General features: G+C 39.3%; 1 protein-coding gene across 1 annotated transcript in view; it reads right to left on the bottom strand.

Moving 5' to 3' along the window:
• The window catches only part of FANCC (FA complementation group C), a 281,314-nt gene that overhangs the window by 18,195 nt on the left and 241,430 nt on the right, over positions 1-21,689 (bottom strand). Inside the window, exons 10-13 of the mRNA XM_055311856.1 lie at positions 16,667-16,719; positions 15,272-15,371; positions 5,105-5,180; positions 2,596-2,677 (exon numbers count right to left, since the gene is read on the bottom strand). Of these exons, the coding sequence (XP_055167831.1) occupies positions 2,596-2,677; positions 5,105-5,180; positions 15,272-15,371; positions 16,667-16,719 (311 nt within the window). The remainder of the gene's footprint in view (positions 1-2,595; positions 2,678-5,104; positions 5,181-15,271; positions 15,372-16,666; positions 16,720-21,689) is intronic.

Here is a 21,689-nt window from a genome sequence, read left to right as displayed (position 1 = left end):
CTTATCCACTGAAGTACAACTTGCAAGGAATACAAGTTAGACTTGGAAATGTAGCTCACAATGCCACTTTGAACTCATCACAGGAGACCTTCAAAGGCAGGTCTTTCAGAACCCCGTGTGCCCTGAGGACTTCAGACATTTAAACTTTGTATCCAAGGACCATAAGTGAGTACAGGCCTTTGACAAAGAAAGATTCTGGACCATGAGGGACAGGAATGCTACAAGGTGAGAACCTGCAGGCACCCCTCTGCTGTCTGCATAGCCTGCACAGCTGGGCTGCTGTGGAAAGCAGGCCCTCCCCACTACTAGGCAGCCAGCCAGGTAGCTCCTGAGCAAGAAATGAGGGGGTTCCTGGGGGCCCAGGTAGAGACCAGAGGGATAGTGCATGTTTTCTGTTTGCATCAGAAAACATGCACTATTTCCTTTCTGACAAAACACAAGGTTCTGGTCTGTATTTTGGCAATTATGAATTTTGAATGGGCTGCATTCTATATTCTTTCTTGTCATCGCATATATGTCCAAGCTGAAAAGTTAGAAGCTATCCGTTTGTCATGTTGGGAACTGAGAGGTGCACTGGTTGTTTAAAGGGTAGACTCTGCACAAGGAAAAGACCCATTAATTTGCAGTGATCATGTCAGCAGCTTAACATCTCCTATGGAGAAAATGGGGCAAGACTGGCCTGAGATCAATTTAGATCAGAACTTTCCTTCTGAACCCGGGAAACTCCTGGAACAGGAGAGTTCTAGGCCCCTCTTGGCTGGATCTGGGTCTGCTGCATCTGTTCCAAGAATAAGCTATTAAATGTTTTAAAATCTAGCTGTGGAACAGTAGAGAGAAAAGAAGAAAGGGGAATATTTTTTTAAAAAATATTTTATTTATTTAATCATGAGACACACAGAGAGAGGCAGAGACACAGGAAGAGAGAGAAGCAGGGTCCCTCTGAGGAGCCCAATGCAGCACTCGATCCCAGGACCCCGGGATCATGCCCTGAACCAAAGGCAGATGCTCAACCGCTAAGACACCCAGGTGTCCCAAAAGGAGAGTATTAAACTTATTTGTCCCACAGGAAGGAAAGGTGGTGCTCTGTGGGCTGCATCAGTGGCCAGCTGGGTTATGTCTCAAAAGCAGGGGACAGGCTCCACAAGGTTCTTCCCTACAGATCTCACTATAAGCTGAGCCAGGACTCTCTCACGCTCCCAGCTCCAAGGCAGGCATCACACCTGGATCAGAGCTCATGGCTTGTCTTGCAGGAATGGGCCTGGTCCCTCTTCTCTTTTCCACTAGTAACTGAGTGTGTAAGGCAGTCCCTGTGGCTGGCTGAGAAACTGTCTGAACCTCCTCACCCACCCTTCCTTGCAGACAGACCCTCAAATTTAATTAAAGCAGATCTAAGTTAGGTAGGAGTCCCATGAGATTTTAGGTCTAGGTTCTGCTCTTCAACAGAGACAACTCGAAAGTATGCACATGGGGCTGACAGGTATTACAGGTTGCTAGCGTGGCCAATACTCTGAATCCCACTTGGCTACTAGCTCTTTTTGTCTTATTTATTGGTAAGAATCTTGTAGGGGGAGGGGAAGTAGGTAAGTACCTGGCACAAAACTGCATCCATCGGTGATCATGAACATAAGGAGCACCAACCAGAATACAGGATGGCTCAGTGAGATTACAGAGAATTTCATGAGGGAATAGTGGCAAAAGGAACAAATAAAGACAGTCTTAGTAGGTTAGTATAGACTACAAATAAAATATTTGTACTCTACAAAAAAAGTAAGTTGAGAGAAAGCTGAAGGGTGTTATGTTAAAGGAACTTAGAAAAGCCTAAATGTGACTGCTTTTAGGAAAATAATATATGTGAGAGGGTACTTAATATCATGTGAGAAGGTAATTTAGGGGTGCCTGAGTGGCTTAGTTGGTTAAGCATCTTCCTTCAGCTCCAGTCATGATCTCGGGGTCCTGGGAATGGAGTCCAACGTTGGACTTCCTGCTCAGAGGGAAGTCTGCTTCTCCCTTTCCTTCTGCTCTTCCCTCCCACCCCTAGCTCATGTCTCTTTGCTTTCTCTCTCAAATAGATAAAATCTTTAAAAATTAATTTATATTAGAATGGGTTTTCTAACTTTGAACAAATATTTATTAAAAAGAGGAGAAAAGGGGGGCATTTTTATCCTACTGTGCAGGAGGTTAGAATTTCCTTCCCTAGAGAATACAGAGGAAGGGAGAAGACCAAGGGATCCAGAGGGCACCACCTGTCTCCTGTATGGCTGGGGCAGGGGCAGGATGTGGACGCTGCTTTTTTTATAGGGTGGGTCTATTCTTTCTTTTGTTATGCTTGTATATTTCAAAATCCAATGCCGGCCATTATTCAGGATGGTTTCTATACAAGGTATTTACATACTTATCTGTTGATTCTGAGCTGCTCAAAGTGATACATGCAGCTAGTTATCTGCTTCCTCCACTTCTCACTCAGCAACATGCTTCCCTGTTTGGAGAAGGTTACAGACCAGTAATGCCATCCCCTGTCAGCCCTCTGTAAAGTGAAGATGCAGATCAAGAGAAACCACTGTGATGCAGACCTAGGAGTCGTCAGGATTTGCCTACCGGTGCGTTTGGTCTTCAACTATTTCTCTGAGCATTTCAGAAATATGTTTCAGTGTCTGAAGCCACAGTTCCTGTGGGATCTCTGTGGGTAGAGAGACAGAACAGAGAGAGCTGAAGGAAAGTCAAACCTATTAGGATCATCTGCAGCAAGAACAGAAGAGCTTTGGAAAAAGGCCTTATTTTTTCTGGTCCATGGGACCCACACCACTGGTCTCATGCTGTTCCCAGCTGAGGTCCAACCTTTAGGACTGGGAAGATCCTCAGTGTTACACAGAAAAACTTCAAAGGCTCTTTAACTCAGGTCCACAGAAGTAGACCAACTTCATAAGCAGCCCACCCTAGGACTGGAAATGTTATGCTACAGATACCACAGGTTTTCTTCTTTTCTATCCAACACCTCCCACCCCCCAACACTGACAATTTGTGATTTCAAAGTACATGGGGATGGTAATAAAAGTTCAACAAGGAACTAAGGATAAGATGCCCAACTGTTTTTCCATGATTATGATGAATTCAGAATATTATTTCAGGTTTATAGGAAAGAAAAGGCCAGGAAAATAATACATGGGTATCATACAAACAAATGTGTTTTCTTGAGTTAATTTTTCTGGTTTAATAATTATTCCATGGTTTTAGACACATCTGAACATGTATGTATCTGCAGTTCTAAACAACATGTGAAAAAGTTACATTTCCATGCAGAGATAGATTCCATAATTAAATACATGAGAAGGTGGGACGTCTGGGTGGCTCAGTGGTTGAGCATCTGCCTTTGGCCCAGGGTGTGATCCTGGAGTTCTGGGAGCCCCACATCGGGTCCCTGCATGGACCCCGCTTCTCCCTCTGCCTGTGTCTCTGCCTCTCTCTCTGTGTCTCTCATAAATAAATAAAAAATCTTAAAAAAAATACATGAGAAGGTAATATAAGTATGTGGTAAGCACTGCTAACAACTCCACAAATGTCACAGGATCACACATTATCCTTCCCTCTTCTGAATGCCCGTAAGTCTTGATTTGTAGCCTTTGAAGGCACTTTTCATTTTCTTCTTTATATTAAATATTTAGATACTTCCTTTATGTCCCCCTCTACTTGTAGCTCTCGGATAGTCAAGGCTCTTAAGTGATCTATCCTTTATGTCCCACAGGACTTTATAGTGGGCACAAAATCAATTTCTGATGAATAGAAGATTCTACTATTAAAAAATACTTCAATTTGTGAACTTAACATTCATTTTTTCCAAAAGTAATATGCTAAAAAGCAGTAGAGGAGGAATTTCTACTAAAATTTACTTATTTATATTTGGACATAAATCCAAGATGGTGACAAAAAGGAAAAGGTAAATAGCTGCATTCATACCCCAGGTACCACCTTAGTCTTTTGTTTATAGATTTCCCAACTTAAAAAAAAGCAACTCCAATATTTTTTTCTGGAGCTCATCCAGCTTTTCACAAAGGCTAAAGTCAGGCTTCTCTAATCTGCCCTAAGCTATAAAGTGTACCCCTGGGAAGAATATTGCTGACTTTTCTGTCACGTTATCAAAGTTCTCCTGTTGTGTTCCCACAGAGTAAGTTTCACAAAACCGTTGACCAAAGGTCATACCAGCCTCATTACCACCTCCACCGCTAGCACCTGAGAGGAAAGGGTCAGATGGGTCATTCTAGGTGAGAACTTACATCTATTAGAAAGAGGAAGAATTGGATTTTGTAAAATGATCTAAAATTTTGAATCATCTACTTTCCTTGAACAGTTTTCTCAAGTCTCAAGAAAAAGGGAAACAAAAATGGAATAAAAAGGCAATATCATGGGATCTTTCCCTTTTTTCCCTTCCATAGACAGTTCAAATGCCACCTTCTCTGGCAGTCTGCTGTGTGAGTGCTGCCTTTCCCTCAGATTCCAGGCTTCAGTGGGGAAGGATATACCTTTATTCTCTATGCTTGAAATGCTGCCAAAATACAAGTTCCTGGACATGTTAACTGGTCAACCCCAGTTGGCTTAAGGATGGAATCATCATTTTCCCAACTGGATGTGGCCAACAGAAGGCTGGCAAATGAGACCAGAGAAGGCCATGATCTAATACACTTACTGAATTCTTTCAAAAGTCTTCCCTTGGCTTAGTTAGGAGAAATTTCCCAGGCTTTGTTCATCATTTTATCTTTTCTTCTGCAACAAGGCACACAGAGTGGAAAGAATGAAATACAAATAAATGTACTGTCCTAATCTTCCTCAGCCAAGTCTTAGCATTCAGGTAGTTCTGGCTGGCACCAGCAGAGGCCTGTGTTATCCAGAGCAGACTATCAAAACCTAACGAGAGACTATTTTTTCCCTTTCTTTTGGTAAGTGATCATTAACTGGGAAGTCCAGAAAATTCTCGTATCAAAATCCCTCAGAATGTGAGACCCTGAGAGCTTAAAGTGATGCTAGAAATGAGCAATTTCATCTTTCTTGTTTTATAGATAAGGGACTGGTAGGGAAGCGTCATGATTTGTTAGCAGAACTAACTTTCACATACCTTTTGGGTGTTGGAGCAACACCATGACGAGAGATGGGGAAGCATAAGGAAAGTAGGTCTTGAGTGTAAACTTCAGCTACAACAGAATAAAAAATTCAAAACCACATGAGCATTAGGGTTGAAAGGGATATTAAGAACAAAATCTTCCATCATCTGCCCCAAAAAGACCTATTAGTATTAACATGGTCAGAATGTTTTCTTAAACATTTATTTTTTAAAAAATGTTTCCAATAACCTTGTAAATATGTTCCAGAAAAATGAACCTTTTTGAAATCACTTTCTGAGGCTTATGAAAAATAAACTGATGTTTTTCTGATGTCTTCATAGCAGTTCTTTGCCTCACATGAACCCAATTAACTCTACTATTTAAATGAGAGTTTCCAAGGCGGTTGAGATATTAGGTATTCCAGCATGATTTTTTTAACAACAAAAAAGCATAAAACAACAATGGTGCTTGTAATGTTTTGAGGGCCGAAGTGCTATAGCTATTTATGCCTTCAGAAGGCAAAGTGGTTCTGAAGTACTTTTTTAAGAAATTAAAGGAAAATCTACAAACAGTGAAGTGGACAGGCTTTAATGAGTTTTGGTAAATCTGTAAATCTATCTGACCATCACCCCAGTCAAAACAGAACATTTCTGTCACCCCAAAAAGTTCGTCTGTGGTTCCACCATTCCCCAGCAACCACTATTTTGATTTCCGCAAGAGAGATTAGTTTTGCTTATTCTTGGATTTCATATGAATAAAATCATAGAATATGCATTCTTTTGTGTCTGGTTTGGCTCAACTTTTTTTTTTTTTTTAGATTCATCCATGTTACTCTGCTTAAGTAGTTCATTCTTTTATTCTTTTTTTATTGCTTGAAATAATCATTGTATGAATATACCATAATGTTTATTCATTCTCCTATTGATGGGTATTTGGGGCTACTATTAAAAAAGCGTCAAATTAACATTCATATTTATGTCTTTTTGTGGACATGTGCTTTCATTCTTCTTGGGTAAATACCACGGAATGGAATTACTGAGTCGTAGAGTAGATGCATGTTTAATTTTATTAAGAAAACGCCACGTAGTTTCTCAGAGTGGTCGTACCATCTCACACTCCCACCAGCTACTGATGAGCATTCTGGTTGCTCCACATACTTGCAAACATTTGATAATGTCAATCTTATTAATTACAGCCATTCCAGTGGGTATGAAATGTCACCTTGTTATGCATTTATTACACATTTTTCTTGGCAGCAAATTTTCATGTGTTTACTGCCAACTTCTATATTTTTTTGAAGTGTGTATTTTTTTTGTACATTAAGAAAAACAAGTTGTTTCTTAGGAAGTAAGAGATCCTTTAAAAAAAAAAGATTTATTTATTTATTTACTCATGAGAGACACAGAGAGGGAGAGAGGGAGAGACACAGGCAGAAGGAGAAGCAGGCTCCATGCAAGGAGCCCTACATGGGACTTGATCCCAGGTCTCCAGGATCATGCCCTGGGCTGAAGGTGGTGCTAAACCGCTGAGCCACCTGGGCTGCCCAAGACATCTTTATATATTCTGAACACAAGTTCTCTGGCATATATATCTATTGAAAATATTTTCTCCTAGCTGGTGACTTGCTTTATCACCTTCTTAATGATGTCTATCAAAGAAAAGAAAATTTTCATTCCAATGAAATTTATAATTTACTCATTTTTTTCTTGCACAGTTTATGAATTTTTTAAAAGATTTTATTTATTTATTCATGAGAGACACAAAGAGAGACAGAGACACAGGCAGAGGGAGAAGTAAGCTCCATGCAGGGAGCCTGATGTGGGACTCGATCCTGGGACTCCAGGATCACACCCTAGGCCAAAGGCAGGTGCTAAACCACTAAGCCACCGAGGGATCCACTACAGGTTTGTTTTTTTTGGTTGTTTTTTTTCTTTTTGCATCCTTTCTAAGAAATCTTAGATTGTTCCAATGTAAAAAAGACATTCCCCTATGTTTCTTCTAGGAACTTTATAATTTTAGCATTTACGTTGAAGTCCGTGATTCATCTCAAATTAATTTTTCTATTTTGTGAAGTAGATGTTCATTTTTTTCCCATATAGATATCCAGCTGTTTCAGCCCATTTGTTCAAAACATTCCTTTCCCCACAGAATTGCCTTGGTGTCTCTCTCAAAGATCAACTGACTATACACATACATATATATATATATATATGTATATTGTATGAATATATGGATATGTATTTCTAGACTTTTCAGTTCTACTGATCTATCCTTTTGCTAGTACCTCATGGTCTTGATTACTGTAGCTTAAAATCTTGAAATCAGGTAGTATGAGTTCACTCGTTTGGTTTTTTTTCTTTCTTTCTGAATTTATTTTTCAAAATCGTTCTGATCATTGTTCTGAAATTATATGGGTTCACTCTTCACCCATTTAAGTTTCTTTTTTTTTAAGATTTTATTTATTTATTCATGAGAGACACACAGAGAGAGAAAGCGAGAGAGAAGCAGAGACACAGGCAGAGAGAGAAGCAGGCCCTGTACCGAATGCGGCGCTAAACTGCTGAGCCACCGGGGCTGCCCTCTCATTTAAGTTTCTTTAAGCAATGTTCTATAGTTTTCAGTGTAAAGGTTTTATACATCTTTTATTAAATTTACTTCTAAGTATTATTATTTTTATTTATTTATTTATTTGAGAGAAAGCGTGGCAGTGAGGGTCAGAGGAAAAGGAAAGCAGATTCTACACTCAACACAGAGCCCAATGCAGGCCCAACCTCAGGATCCAGAGATCATGACTTGAGCCGAAACCAAGAGCTGGCCATCAACTGACGGAGCTACCCAGACGTCTCCTTAAGTATTTTATATGTGACTATGCATTTGTCTTTCTATTTCTGTCAATTTTTGCTTCATATATTTTGGAACTCTGTTATTAGGCACATATTCATCTATAATTGGTATATCTCCTGACAACTGTGTCATTATAAAATGTCCCTCTTTATCTCTGGCCACACTCCTTGTCTTGAAGTCTACACCCTCTCGTGCCAGTTGCGTCATACCAGCTAGAAAGTGCTTATTTGCATAACTCATCTCTTTCCTTTCTCTTACTTTAATCTATCTGTGTCTTTATAATTAGAATGGGTCTCTTGAAAACAACATACAGTTGGATCTTGGCTTTTTATCCAATCTGACATTTGTGTCTTTTTTACTAGCATATTTAGCTAATTTTTATTTAATTTTTGTAATTAATGTACTTTTTAGTACGTTGGGGTTTAAATCTATCTTTTGATGTTAGTTTTCTTTTGTCCCATTTATTTGTTTTTTGTTTCTCTGACAGCTCACAACCCTGTCTTATGACACCTCAAGTTTATCAGATTGTGCCTTCAGTTCTGGGCCCCAGAACCCTCACACAAGCCCTTCCCACTCCTCACATGAGAAACCTAAGGAGACAGTTAGCAGAAACACCAATGTGGTTTCAAGGCTTAAATCTCCTCCAGTTTCTATCTGCTTTTTTGATTGCTGTCTAGTACCTTCAAATACTTTGAAAACATATTTTGCTCAAGTTTATAATTTTTATTAGGAGATTTAGTCTAATACATTATTGGACTCTGCCATTGCTGGAACCAGAACCTGAAATGATCTGTTGTTTGTACTGAGCCATTACGCAAGTTTAGAAAAAGTGACTTGCTGTGGCAACACTAGTCCAATTGGGCACATTGATAGAGCTGCACTGTGCTTGCCAAATACAACAAGGGTGAGAGGAAAGGATAAAAAGAGAATGCAAAGCGCTGAAGATAAAACATTTCTGACAATGGGAAAGAATGTGGATGAATAGGATTTCTCATAAACTGTTGAGGGGAGTATAAATTGGCACGTCCACATATGAAAACAATTTGGCAGTATCTACAGAAGCTAAATCTTTGCATACCTAATAACCAGCCCTTCCACTCCTAAGTATATATCCCAGAATGTTCAGAGCAACTCTATTTCTAAAAGAAAACAAAACGTGGAAACAACCCAGAGGCCTACCACCACTTTCCTAACAGTTCTATGCAGCAACACCCCACCATGGCTACACACAACACAGAGCAATCTTGGTGAGTGGAAAAAGCAAGGCTCAAAAGACTCCATACAGTATGCTACTCTTGTTAGTTGTTTGTCTTATGAAGTCCAAAAAAGTAAAGAAAAGATGCTTTAGGAAATCACATATATGTGATGACACCATTTTCAGAAAAATTAAAGGAATGATAAACGTAACTTCAAAACAGTGGCTACAGAGGGGAGAAAGGCAGGGCTGTAAGACAGAGATGGGCTATATGTATACATGTAAGTTACTGCTACTCATCCAGGTCTCGTTTGGATATCAGATACGTAGATACTCGTTTCATTAAGAATAAATGCATGCACGAGTGAATAAAACACGGAAAGGAAAGGTCATGGATCTAATTATCACATGCATGGATCACACAGGACACGGGGTATTATGCATTAAGGGTTATGATTAATCTATAATGGGCACTCAAGAAGGCAGGACATCAATGATGAGAAATGGCTTTCAATTAAAAAGGCAGGCACATGATACTCTACATAGAAAACCCAAAAGACTCCACCCCAAGATTGCTAGAACTCATACAGCAATTTGGCAGTGTGGCAGGATACAAAATCAATGCCCAGAAGTCAGTGGCATTTCTATACACTAACAATGAGACTGAAGAAAGAGAAATTAAGGAGTCAATCCCATTTACAATTGCACCCAAAAGCATAAGATACCTAGGAATAAACCTAACCAAAGAGGTAAAGGATCTCTAACCTAAAAACTACAGAACACTTCTGAAAGAAATTGAGGAAGACACAAAGAGATGGAAAAATATTCCATGATCATGGATTGGAAGAATTAATATTGTGAAAATATCAATGTTACCCGGCAATTTACACGCTTAATGCAATCCCTACCAAAATACCATGGACTTTCTTCAGAGAGTTGGAACAAATTATTTTAAGATTTGTGTGGAATCAGAAAAGACCCCGAATAGCTAGGGGAATTTTAAAAAAGAAAACCATAGCTGGGGGCATCACAATGCCAGATTTCAGGTTGTACTACAAAGCTGTGGTCATCAAGACAGTGTGGTACTGGCACAAAAACAGACACATAGACCAATGGAACAGAATAGAGAATCCAGAAGTGGACCCTCAACTTTATGGTCAACTAATATTTGACAAAGGAGGAAAGACTATCCACTGGAAAAAAGATAGTCTCTTCAATAAATGGTGCTGGGAAAACTGGACATCCACATGCAGAAGAATGAAACTAGACCACTCCCTTGTACCATACACAAAGATAAACTCAAAATGGATGAAAGATCTTAATGTGAGACAAGATTCCATCAAAATCCTAGAGAACACAGGCAACACCCTTTTTGAACTTGGCCACAGTAACTTCTTGCAAGATACATCCATGAAGGCAAGAGAAACAAAAGCAAAAATGAACTATTGGGACTTCATCAAAATAAGAAGCTTTTGCACAGCAAAAGATACCATCAACAAAACTCAAAGACAACCTACAGAATGGGAGAAGATATTTGCAAATGACATATCAGATAAAGGGCTAGTATCCAAGATCTATAATGAACTTATTAAATTCAACAGCAAAGAAACAAACAATCCAACCATGAAATGGGCAAAAGACATGAACAGAAATCTCACAGAGGAAGACATAAACATGCCCAACAAGCACATGAGAAAATGCTCCGCATCACTTGCCTCAGGGAAATACAAATCAAAACCACCATGAGATACCACCTCACACCAGTGAAAATGGGGAAAATTAACAAAGCAGGAAACCGCAAATGTTGGAGAGAATGTGGAGAAAGAGGAACCCTCCTGCACTGTTGGTGGGAATGTGAAAGGGTGCAGCCACTCTGGAAAACTGTGTGGAGGTTCCTCAAAGAGTTAAAAATAGATCTGCCCTATGACCCAGCAATTGCACTGCTGGGGATTTACCCCAAAGATACAGATGCAATGAAACGCCGGGATACCTGCACCCCGATGTTTCTAGCAGCGATGCCCACAATAGCCAAACTGTGGAAGGAGCCTCGGTGTCCACTGAAAGATGAATGGATAAAGAAGATGTGGTTTATGTATACAATGGAATATTACTCAGCCATTAGAAATGACAAATACCCACCATTTGCTTCGACGTGGATGGAACTGGAGGGTATTATGCTGAAATAAGTCAAACGGAGAAGGACAAACATTATATGGTCTCATTCATTTGGGGAATATAAAAAATAGTGAAAGGGAATAAAGGGGAAAGGAGAAAAAATGAGTGGGAAATATCAGAAAGGAAAACAGAACATGAGAGACTCCTAACTCTGGGAAACGATCTAGGGGTGGTGGAGGGGGAGGTGGGCGGGGGGTGGGGATGACTGGGTGATGGGCACTGAGGGGGGCACTTGATGGGATGAGCACTGGGTGTTATTCTATATGTTGGCAAATTGAACACCAATAAAAAATAAATTTATATATAAAAAAAGGGCAGGCAATCAGAAACAGCCCTACGAAGAAAAATGACATAATATATGCATATGCAGGCCTGTGCAAAGATGAGGTTATCACCTTCTTATTCTGAGCCCAAAGTCAGGGTAATGAATTCTTCATTCTTTTGTGGATCCCTCCTCTGCTTCCCACTGGGACTCAGTGTGTGCCCCTCCATGCCACCAGACCCATGTAGCCTGAGAAGGATACCATTCTAAATGAAAAGCATCAGAAACTTAAAAACAGAAAAGAAAAGAAAAGAAAAGCAATAGAAATAGAATGAACAATCTTAAAATTTGTATGGTACCACAAAAGACCCTGAATCACAAAAGCAATCTTAAGAAGAACAAAGCTAGAGTCAGCGTACTCTCTGATTTCAAACCTCATTACAAACCTATTGTAATCAAAACAGTACAGCATTGGGATAAAAACAGACCCACAGATCAACAGGACAGAATGGAGAACCCAGAAATAAATCCACACATATATGACCAAGGAGCCAAGAATATACAAAGAGAAAGGACAGTCTCTTCAATTAGAGGTACTGGGAAAACTGGATGGCCACATGTAAAAGAATGAAACTGGACCACTATCTTAACAACATATGCAAAAAATAAACTCAAAATGGATTAGAGACTGGAACATTAAGACCTGGAACTATTAAACTCCTGGAAGAAAACAAAGGTAAGTTCCTCAACTATGGTCTTGGTGATAATTTTTGTATCTGACTCCAAAAGCAAAGAGAACAAAAGTGAAACTAAGTAAGTGAACTACATCAAACTAATAAGCTTCTGTAGAGCAAAGGAAACCATCAACAGAATGAGAAGGCAACCTACTGAATAGGAGAATATATTTGCAAATCATGTATCTGATAGGAGTTAATATCCAAAATATATAAAGAATTCATACAATTCTGGGGCGCCTGGGTGGCTCAGTTGTTAAACGGGGCTCAGGTCATGATCCTGGATTCCTGTGATTGATGGAGCCCCACATTGGGGTCCCTACAGAGTGCGTAGTCTCCCTCTCACTCTGCCTGTCCCTCTGCTCCTTTTCTCTCTTGCTCACTCTCTCTCTCAAATAAATAAAGTCTTTTTTTTTTTTTAGATTTTATTTATTTATTCATGAGAGATACATAGAGAGAGACAGAAACACAGGGAGAGGGAGAAGCAGGCTCCACACAGGGAGCCCAACGTGGGACACGATCCGGGGTCTTTAGGATCCTGCCCTGGGTTGAGGGCAGCGCTGTACCACTAAGCCATCTGGGCTGCCCACAAATAAATAGTCTTGGAAAAAAAAAAAAAGAATTCATACAATAGCAAAAAAAAAAAAAATCCGATTCAAAAATGGGCAGAACTTATGAATAGACATTTTTCTAAAGAAGATATACAGATGGCGACAGGTACACGAAAAGGTGTACAACATCACTTAATCATCAGGGAAATGCAGAGCAGATCAAACCACAATGAAGTATCACTTCACATCTTTTGGAATAGTTATTATCAAAAATACAAGGAATAACAAGTGTTGGTCAGGATGTGGAGAAAAAGGAACTCTAGTGCAGTGTTGGTGGGAATGTAAATTAGTGCAGCCACTGTGGAAAACAGTATGGAGGTTCCTCGAAAAATTAAAAATAGAAATACTATGTGATCTAGGAATCTCACTACTGGGTATTTGCCAAAATGAAAACACTAACTCAAAAAGATAGTTAACTACATCCCCTATGTTCACTGTAGCATTATTTACCAGCAGCAATGACATGAAAACAACCCAAGTGTCCACTGATGGATGCATGGATAAAGAAAATATTGTCTATGTATATACAATGTACTATTATTCAGCTGTTAAAGTGCTATCTTGCCATTTGCAACAATGGCAAGGTGCATGGAACAATGGATGGAACTTGAGGGCATTATGCTAAGTGAAATAAGTCAGAGAAAGATAAATTCCATATGATCTCACTTATATGTGGAATCAAAAAATAAAACAAAGCAAAACACCACTTGAGCTCAGAGATACAGAGAATAGATTGGTGGATGCCAGAGGCAGGCTGGGGTGTGGGCCAAGTAAGTGATGGGGATCTAAAGGTAAAAACTTGCAGTTATAAAATGAGTTTCAGGGATGTAATATACACCATGGTGACTACAGTAAGTAATACTGAATTGCATGTTTGAAATCTGCTAATAGAGTAGATCTTAATAGTTCTTACAACAAGAAAAAAAATTTTATAACTATGGTAACACACGTTAACTAGACTTATTTCATAATATATACAAATATCGAATCATTATATTGTACACCTGACACTAGTTATTTGTTAATTACACCTCAATAAAGAAAATAAGAATAAACAAATTAATTAAAAGCAACCATACTTCCAGTCCAAATATACAGTGCCCAAGGCCAACAGCCAGGACCAAGACTAATGAGAAAAACACACTTATACTAATGCTTTAACCAGTGTCTTTGGCCCCAGCCTAGGTGTTTTTAGGAGTTAAAGGGGCAGGTTTTCCAGAGGTTGGTCCCTAACTGGGAATACAAATAATGCACAAGGAAGGATAAAAGATATTTATAGGTTATGCCTCAAAATAGGTGTGAAGGCCAACCAATGCCTTTCAGCAGAGCTCTCCTTATGAATTCCAGGCTGGGTACCATTGAAACATGGTTTGCTACAGTCTAGTTAACCTCCTTAAGGAAAAAGGATGGGAGAAAATACATTATAAATATTTATGATTGCCTTAAAAAGTGGAAACATCTGTTAAAATGTGAGAGATTTCTCTGGTGTAGGGGTATAAGGGATTGTAGCAGAGCTAAGCATCACAGTACTGCTCTCTTATGTCAGGCTGTGGAAAGCATCATAAGGGACCATGGCCTACCTCCTGGGAAGTTGCAATGGACCCAGGGATGTGAACAGGCAAAGCACCACACACAGAATAGGTCAGTTAAAATGCCCGAAAGTGAAAGCTCTGGTAGGAATGCTTCCTGTTTCACAAGGTCCCTCTAATTGGTCCTCAGCCCTTGGCAGCCATTGTCTGGCCTCTGCTGATGGGGCCCCTCAGTACAAGTCTTCCTACAGCCCCCATAACTAGTTTCTTGTTCACTGATTGTGTCTGACACTGACATTCCTAGCTGCTTCTCTACAATGATTCAAATCTCTTGTCACTCTCAGTAGATCCTTTCTTTCCTGGAAACCAATACATATTTGGGTATCTCCTAGCTAGGCAGGGAAACTCTAGTAATTAAGAATGTCCAGAATTGCTTTGTAATGTGTGGCATTTGCTTCTTAGTATATGCCATATAGATTCCACAATGCCCAGGCAGGGCAGAGTCCTCCCTGGCAGACAGCATACAACACAGGGCCCGGAAAATGCATCCTCCAGGGTGGCACATGCCAGCATGACAGTCCTCTTACACAAGAGCAGAAAAATGCTTCTGGGTACCAGAGCACAGGGCAGATAGGAACTATCCTGATTTATTTTCAATTAAAATAGTTTTACCTTTGCTAGAGCATTCATTTGGAAGCTTTCTTCATAAGCAAAAGAGTCTACCAAAATCACTAAAAATAAAGTGCTCCTTTCTGTGATTACCTAGATAGATATTCTTAACAGCCTTTTTTTTTCTTTGGGGGAATGAATAATATATGCAATATAACAAACCTGCTTGTTTTTCTTTTCCAGAGCTTCCACAAAGCACTGTGTAAACACTTGAATAGCGGCTAGTACCTCTGGGGCTCCATCGGTTTCCAGGAGTACATACCTGAGCAATGCAAAGCCAGATTACAACACATTTAATGATTAATCTGGCAAACATTTGAGCCTGAATTGTAAAAGGAAATAATGGAAACATTCTTTTTGTGCCATAAGGTTCAGCAATATCTTAGCTCATTAGATTTCAGTCCTTGTGTGAAAGTAGGAGAAAGCTGTCACTCCTTTTCTAAATACTTTAATTAAAATAGCAATCTGCAGAGCTTCCTTTCTTGGTTTTTAAATTATTAAGCATTGCATATCCCTTCCATATAGGCCTGAGTGCTCTTTAGAAATATTCGCACATTGAATGCCCAGGCATGCAAAATCAACAGACCCTTCATGTTTTCAAGTGGAGAAAGAGCTGCCCAAGGGGGTAAAATGCCTTGGTCAAATCTACCCAGGGAAGTGGTGGAAGAATTCTGTGTGGTACCTGGATTGGTTTCTGCATATTTTCATACAACTAACTTTATGTTGAAACAAAAGAAATCAACTCAAACTTTGCTCACTTTAAACCAAGAACATCATTCTGACTTATTCTTGTGTTCATTTATTTACCCTGAAGTTGGTATGTTTCAAGACCAACTCAAGGGCTGGGTTATTTACTGTTGTAAAAATTCCTTTCCCCAGTGTTGCTATCCCTGGAGGCTCTACTGCTGTGTGCAAGGAGGATGGATAGGTGAGGTTAAGTACCCTGGCTGCACCAGCACTCAGGAAAAGGGTTGGAGACCATTCCTGGGTAACAAGCTCCTACTAACTGCTAGCCATAACCCAATCTGGTATCCAGTGGTTTCTCATCTCTCATCATCTGTAAATCCAATGGACTTTACAAGAAGTATTCACACTTGCAAAATTAACGTGTTGTAGGATAACACACATAGATGATTTTGCCTTTCAGAAGAGCTCTCTTGAGAACAGCATTATTTTTCTTGGTTTTCCCTTAGCTTTAAAATCCTTTAAACAGATTGGTCAGCCCTCATGTGGTGAAGGGAATACACTGCTATGCTTTATTTTGAGCTGAGAAAAATCCTACATGAAAATTTAATGATTTACTAATTCAATTTTGCCTTTCTACCAATATTATTAGAATTTTAAATGCTTAAAAAAAGAAAGTTATCTTATTTCCGAGGCATTGACTTATAAATACAAACTGACATTTAGATTTTACCAAATAGCTCAAAGGAGTAAGATGGAATCAGAAACTAACTTCCCGATGGTATAGACAGAGACTACCACAAAACTTTTTATTCATGTTTGGAAACTGAGCACTTCTAGATCGATTATTAGCAGAAATTGCACATCATTTACCTGAACATTTCATCAACAATTCTGAATATGGCAGGGTGGCAGGCTGCTTCAGGCTGTAAAGGAAGAAACCCAAAGAAAGTAAAATAAGAGAAGCATTTCAAGGATAATATATGGCTGTTTATTATCAGGGAGATAAGTTGTCTAGAACTCCTGGTGTCTAGAAAATGGGCATATTCTTTTGGGTTAGAAAAAAAAACAACATGAGTGCAAAAGCTTGCATTACGAACAAAAGCTGGTTCTCCTGGGGCAAAGAGATTATGATCAAGCTTTATTTCCCCTTTATACTCCTTTATGTTCCACATTTTCTCCAACAGGCCAATATAAGAAAAAGTCAACAAGGATCACGAGAAATGTAAAAATACCTTTCACCAACATATTGTAGTGAAGGCAGAGCCTGCCTATGTTACTAGTTTTACACCATGTGCCCATGTGTCTGACCACCCCCCATGGCCCAGTAGTGCCTCAAGGTCAGGTCTGGACTTGCTATCTTTTCATTTATTCTTATTAGGCAATGAGTACATAGTGATTTAGAATTATTATTGAGAAAAGTAGTGACTACTACCATCTTGGACTAAATAATATCACATCCAGTGCACTATAAATTTAGCACCAAATTATTTAGGATGTAAAAATAGGTAATGAAAACAAAATATAGATACCATCATCTTGAACAAGAAAAGTAATCTAATTTATTCTGTGAATATTTTTGTGATGGTTTTGATGATTTCAATCTGCAGAAGCTGACCTACTGTGGCATAGGTGGGGCTTCAGTGGGCCTGACTCAGGTTCTCTATCTTTTCAGCCAGAGCTCAAAGCATAAGGTTAAGCCATATGGAAATGCTATTTGTGTTCTGAAACAGAGATTTTCTAGCATCCAATTGTGAGTCGATTAAGCTCTACAAGGGTATTTCTTTGAGTCCTACTGCAGTTGATATGACCAGCTTTGGTAAACATTTTTTCATCCCTCCCTCAACAAGAAAAGAAGAATAAAGGATGTGTTTTGCCTCTCAAGTTTTCTGGACCATGCTGAAGAAAGAATGGAGCCTATTTCCATGGATTTTCCTTTCCACTCTCCTGTCTGTGCCAGTGTTGAGTTGTAACATTAAACGTGTGCCATCTAGTGCTCACAAACTGCCACTACAGGCTGTCACGGCCAGCTCCAAACAAGAACATTGCCAATTGTCAAAAGCAAGGGAAGATTTCCTTTTAATTACTAAAAGAAAAAGATTTGTGCTTTGCAAGTTATAAATTGCTACTCTTCATGTAGAGTAACATATCTTCCCTAATCATTCACTGACATGCATTTTTATCTAAAAGAAATCAACTAAAAATTCTCATAGGTAAATTCATTATGTACTCAAGAAATAATTTGGCAGGAACATGGTTTAACAGAAGAGAGGCAAATTATTTCTTGGCTTTGATCTCAGGCAAGTCAGTTAATCTCCCTGTGTCTCGGACCCATGGTAAATAATAACAGTTATTAAGAGGTCACTGGATAAATGCCCAGAAAATATCATAAATGTTTCTATGTATTCATAATGAAAAAATCAAACAAGAAACGAAAAGCACACTGTTATGTTTTACAGTGATTCATCAAATTTGCCAAAATTTTTTCAAACTTTCATAGATGGACAATATGCCCCTTAAGTGTTTAAGACCGAACAACACTGTCACATGCCCACAAGCAGACAGACACACCAGAGCCCGAAAATGCACGGATAGAAAACCAAAATTGAAAATGGTAAAACAGAACCATTCCTTTTGATCCAAATGATCTAACTAATCCAGAGCCACTATGTAAATTGGATGCTAACAGAAAATCATTCAATACTCATTACAGGGATTTCTAAATGGCCAATGAAAAGATAATCCAATGTGTAGAATAGGCTGCCATGAAAATAAAGGGGGAGAAGAAAGAATGTTTTAACTCAGTTTGTTAAGAAAGGACTAAGTTTGGACATACTTTTATTTTATGCAATGTTTTTTTTATCAAAACCACTCAATCCAATGATTTAAATGTCTCCAGAACATGTGGAAACGCCTGCTCTCTCCATGCCAATGGACTCTACTTAGATTTCCTTCTGTTTAAATATTTCAGACTTTTGTTTGCTCTCAGCCTGCTTCTACAACCCATTTTAGCTTTTACAACAGATAACGTGCCAGGAGGTATGGAACCTTGCTGAAACAGCAGTGGCAGAGACTTTGATTTAAAAACCAGTTTTCCTGCTGCCCCAGAGCTGTGAACAGCTCTTCTCACCCACAGACTTTACTGATGGTTTTTAAAATGAGACTCTTTACACTTCCCGAGCACATAATTTCAGGGTCAGGGAGTCCCCCTCATGAAGCCTGGAGTACTCACAGCCCAAGCATGTGTCTTAGTGACATCAAATCACAAAAGCACACTTAAGCTGCTTTTTCTTATCAAGAGAATCCTCCAAATAGAATTAAAGTCTTAAATTATGCTTCTTTGGAAGCCATAAATGTTCAGCCCCCTAAGTCTTTACAGCATCCTTGTGAGGGAGGAGCCAAATTAACCCCTCTGTGGCCTGTCTTATTTATAGAATGGGACCCTACAGTAACTCACCACAGGCTACTCTACAATCCAGAGCCTGGAACCCTAGCTCTAAAGCCCTACAATAGGGGCAATTATCTTCCTGTAAAAATGAGGGAGAGAAAAACTTTCTTGGGTTCCATCTGTTTGTTTTTCTCCATCCTACCAAAATCTGTTCCTTCTCAAACTCTGCTTTTCTCCATCTGGCTTCACAATTTCCATGTACAGATGATTTCAAGTCTAAGGAAACAATGTCGCCAAGAGGCCATCAGTAACACGCGTTTGCCCCTTTCCCCCTGCCCTCACACCACCCCCAATCCTTTCACTGAGTGTTGGAGGATGAACAGAAGATGATGATGGAGAGCTCTGGACTCTGGCTTCCTTTTCTTATGGACCAGATTATTCTGTTGGGTGTGCATCCCCTTCCCATCTCCCACAGATACCCAGAAATGTATTGTTTATCTTCTCTCTGCCTAGGACAGCCCATTCTCAGCCCTCAACAAAACGAGGGGTCGAAGTCAACACAGAAGAAACGTGCAGTGGCCATGTACTCTCGGCCTGTGTTGTGGGCAAAAGGTGAGAGAGAGGCCAACTGTACAGATAACATCCATGCCCACTCTGTGCCCTTGACACCTAATCTATTTTCATCCCAATTCATCAAGGATTATTACAAGCCATTTATCACTTGAAAGAGGCCTGAGAACATGGAAGAAAAAAATTCTCATGGAAGAAATCTTTCCTCTACCGTTTTCTGATTCCTTGTGTGTATGGGGGGAGGAGAGGTGGGAAGAAGACAGAAAATATAAACCAGAAAGGGAAATTGTACTATAAGTCAAGGTAATTCGCAGACAAAAGTCAGTGAGGAAACAGAAAAGTTCTCAAGCTTTTTAAATTTATCATCCTTCATAGATATTTTTATCTAAAAAATAAAGAGGAAAATTGGAGGTAAGAGACAAGATGAAGTTTAGGAAGCCTAGAACAGATTCTCTTTCATGGTCTATTTTAAGATAGTTAAATATTTTACTCAGGAATGGTCATTCTGTTCAAGAAGAAACAGCTGATGAGAAGCTTGCCTTCCAGTGTAAGAGGAGCCAGCAGTCTGGCCCACTTCTCCAAAGCTTGGGGAGGGCCGGCAGAAGCCCCTGTGGTGATTTATTGGTATAATTAAAGGGTGACTATATTTATCAGAAAATAACTTCCCTTTTTTTCTTTTATTTTTTTATTTTTTATTTTTTTTAACTTCCCTTTTAAAAGGGGGATTCTCCACAAGATTCATTTTAATAGTAAACTCTTTTATGGAGTTCAAAAACAATTTGATCCTGAAGATACTGACTTATCTGCCGTGTAAAACACCTTTATTACCACTTATGTTTTTCTTTTTTTCTGCTTTCAGGATGCTAAACGTAAGACTGTAAAACATCCCTTTTATATTTTAAGACTTATTTTGTTTCAAAACACTCAAGTTTCTTTCAACAAATTTGAACTTGGAAAAAATATTCCTTCTTTTTAAGCTTTGTCGGATATTATTTATACTATAAGCATTTTTTTTCATTACTCCATAATGCAATTATTGTTTAATTAGTGATAAATGTATCATTTCTGGGCTTGAAAGAAAAACAACTTAAACACCAAATGTACTCCTGTATTTTAAATTTAGTGGTGCCTTCCAAGAACATTAAGACACAGGGATGTCAGCTCTGGATGCTGAACAAGATCCCCCAAACCCTAAGTTCTTTTTAGCCTCTCTCAGTGGCTTCTACCCAGTGAGCTTGTGTAGTTCTAGCAGGAAGACAGCCCCTCAGTTTCCTGCTGCTTCTTGGCTCAGTCTTTAAGTGGCACTGAAACCCCAGGTTGAACACTGCGCTTTGCTTTTTTCTCTCTTCCTTTATTTGACTGGTTGGTTGCAAAATCCTGCATCCCCAACAGGAAGAAACCCTAGCACTTGCAATCTGGGCCTCCTTTATACAGAGATATTTGGAGCGCGCGCGCGTGTGTGTGTGTGTGTGTGTGTGTGTGGTGCCTCCCGGAGGTGGAGACTGGGAAGTGCAACTACTCTCCCAGAAGCAGATTCTTTACCTTTTTGTTATAATCATAAGCTAACACCGCACTTTCCTATTTGACCACTACTAAATTACATGCACCACATTAAAGAACTCAAAGAAAGAAATGTTTAGAAGGCTGCTAATGAAAAAGCAGGAGAAAAAAAACCCTAGAACACTGTTAAGTTATTCAAGCACAGAAAACTGACATCATCTTGGATGTGGAGTTAATTTTTCAGTATAATCTTTCATTAAAGGGGACTGTGCTTGGAGCTTAGTGTATTGTTCTTTTTGAAGTGGCTACAACTGCTTTCTGGAGAATAAAGACAAGAACATGTACTATCTCATCACTATATCAGGGAGGACACTGAGGTAGCTGCATGATTTTATTCTTAAGTTCCTACTAGATTAAGAACACCCCCCCCCCCCAACT

The sequence above is a fragment of the Nyctereutes procyonoides genome, unplaced genomic scaffold (assembly GCF_905146905.1).
Source record: "Nyctereutes procyonoides isolate TBG_1078 unplaced genomic scaffold, NYPRO_anot_genome, whole genome shotgun sequence".
NCBI lineage: Eukaryota > Metazoa > Chordata > Mammalia > Carnivora > Canidae > Nyctereutes > Nyctereutes procyonoides.
Note: the sequence above shows the minus strand (reverse complement) of the source record. Positions and strands in the feature narration are given on the sequence as shown.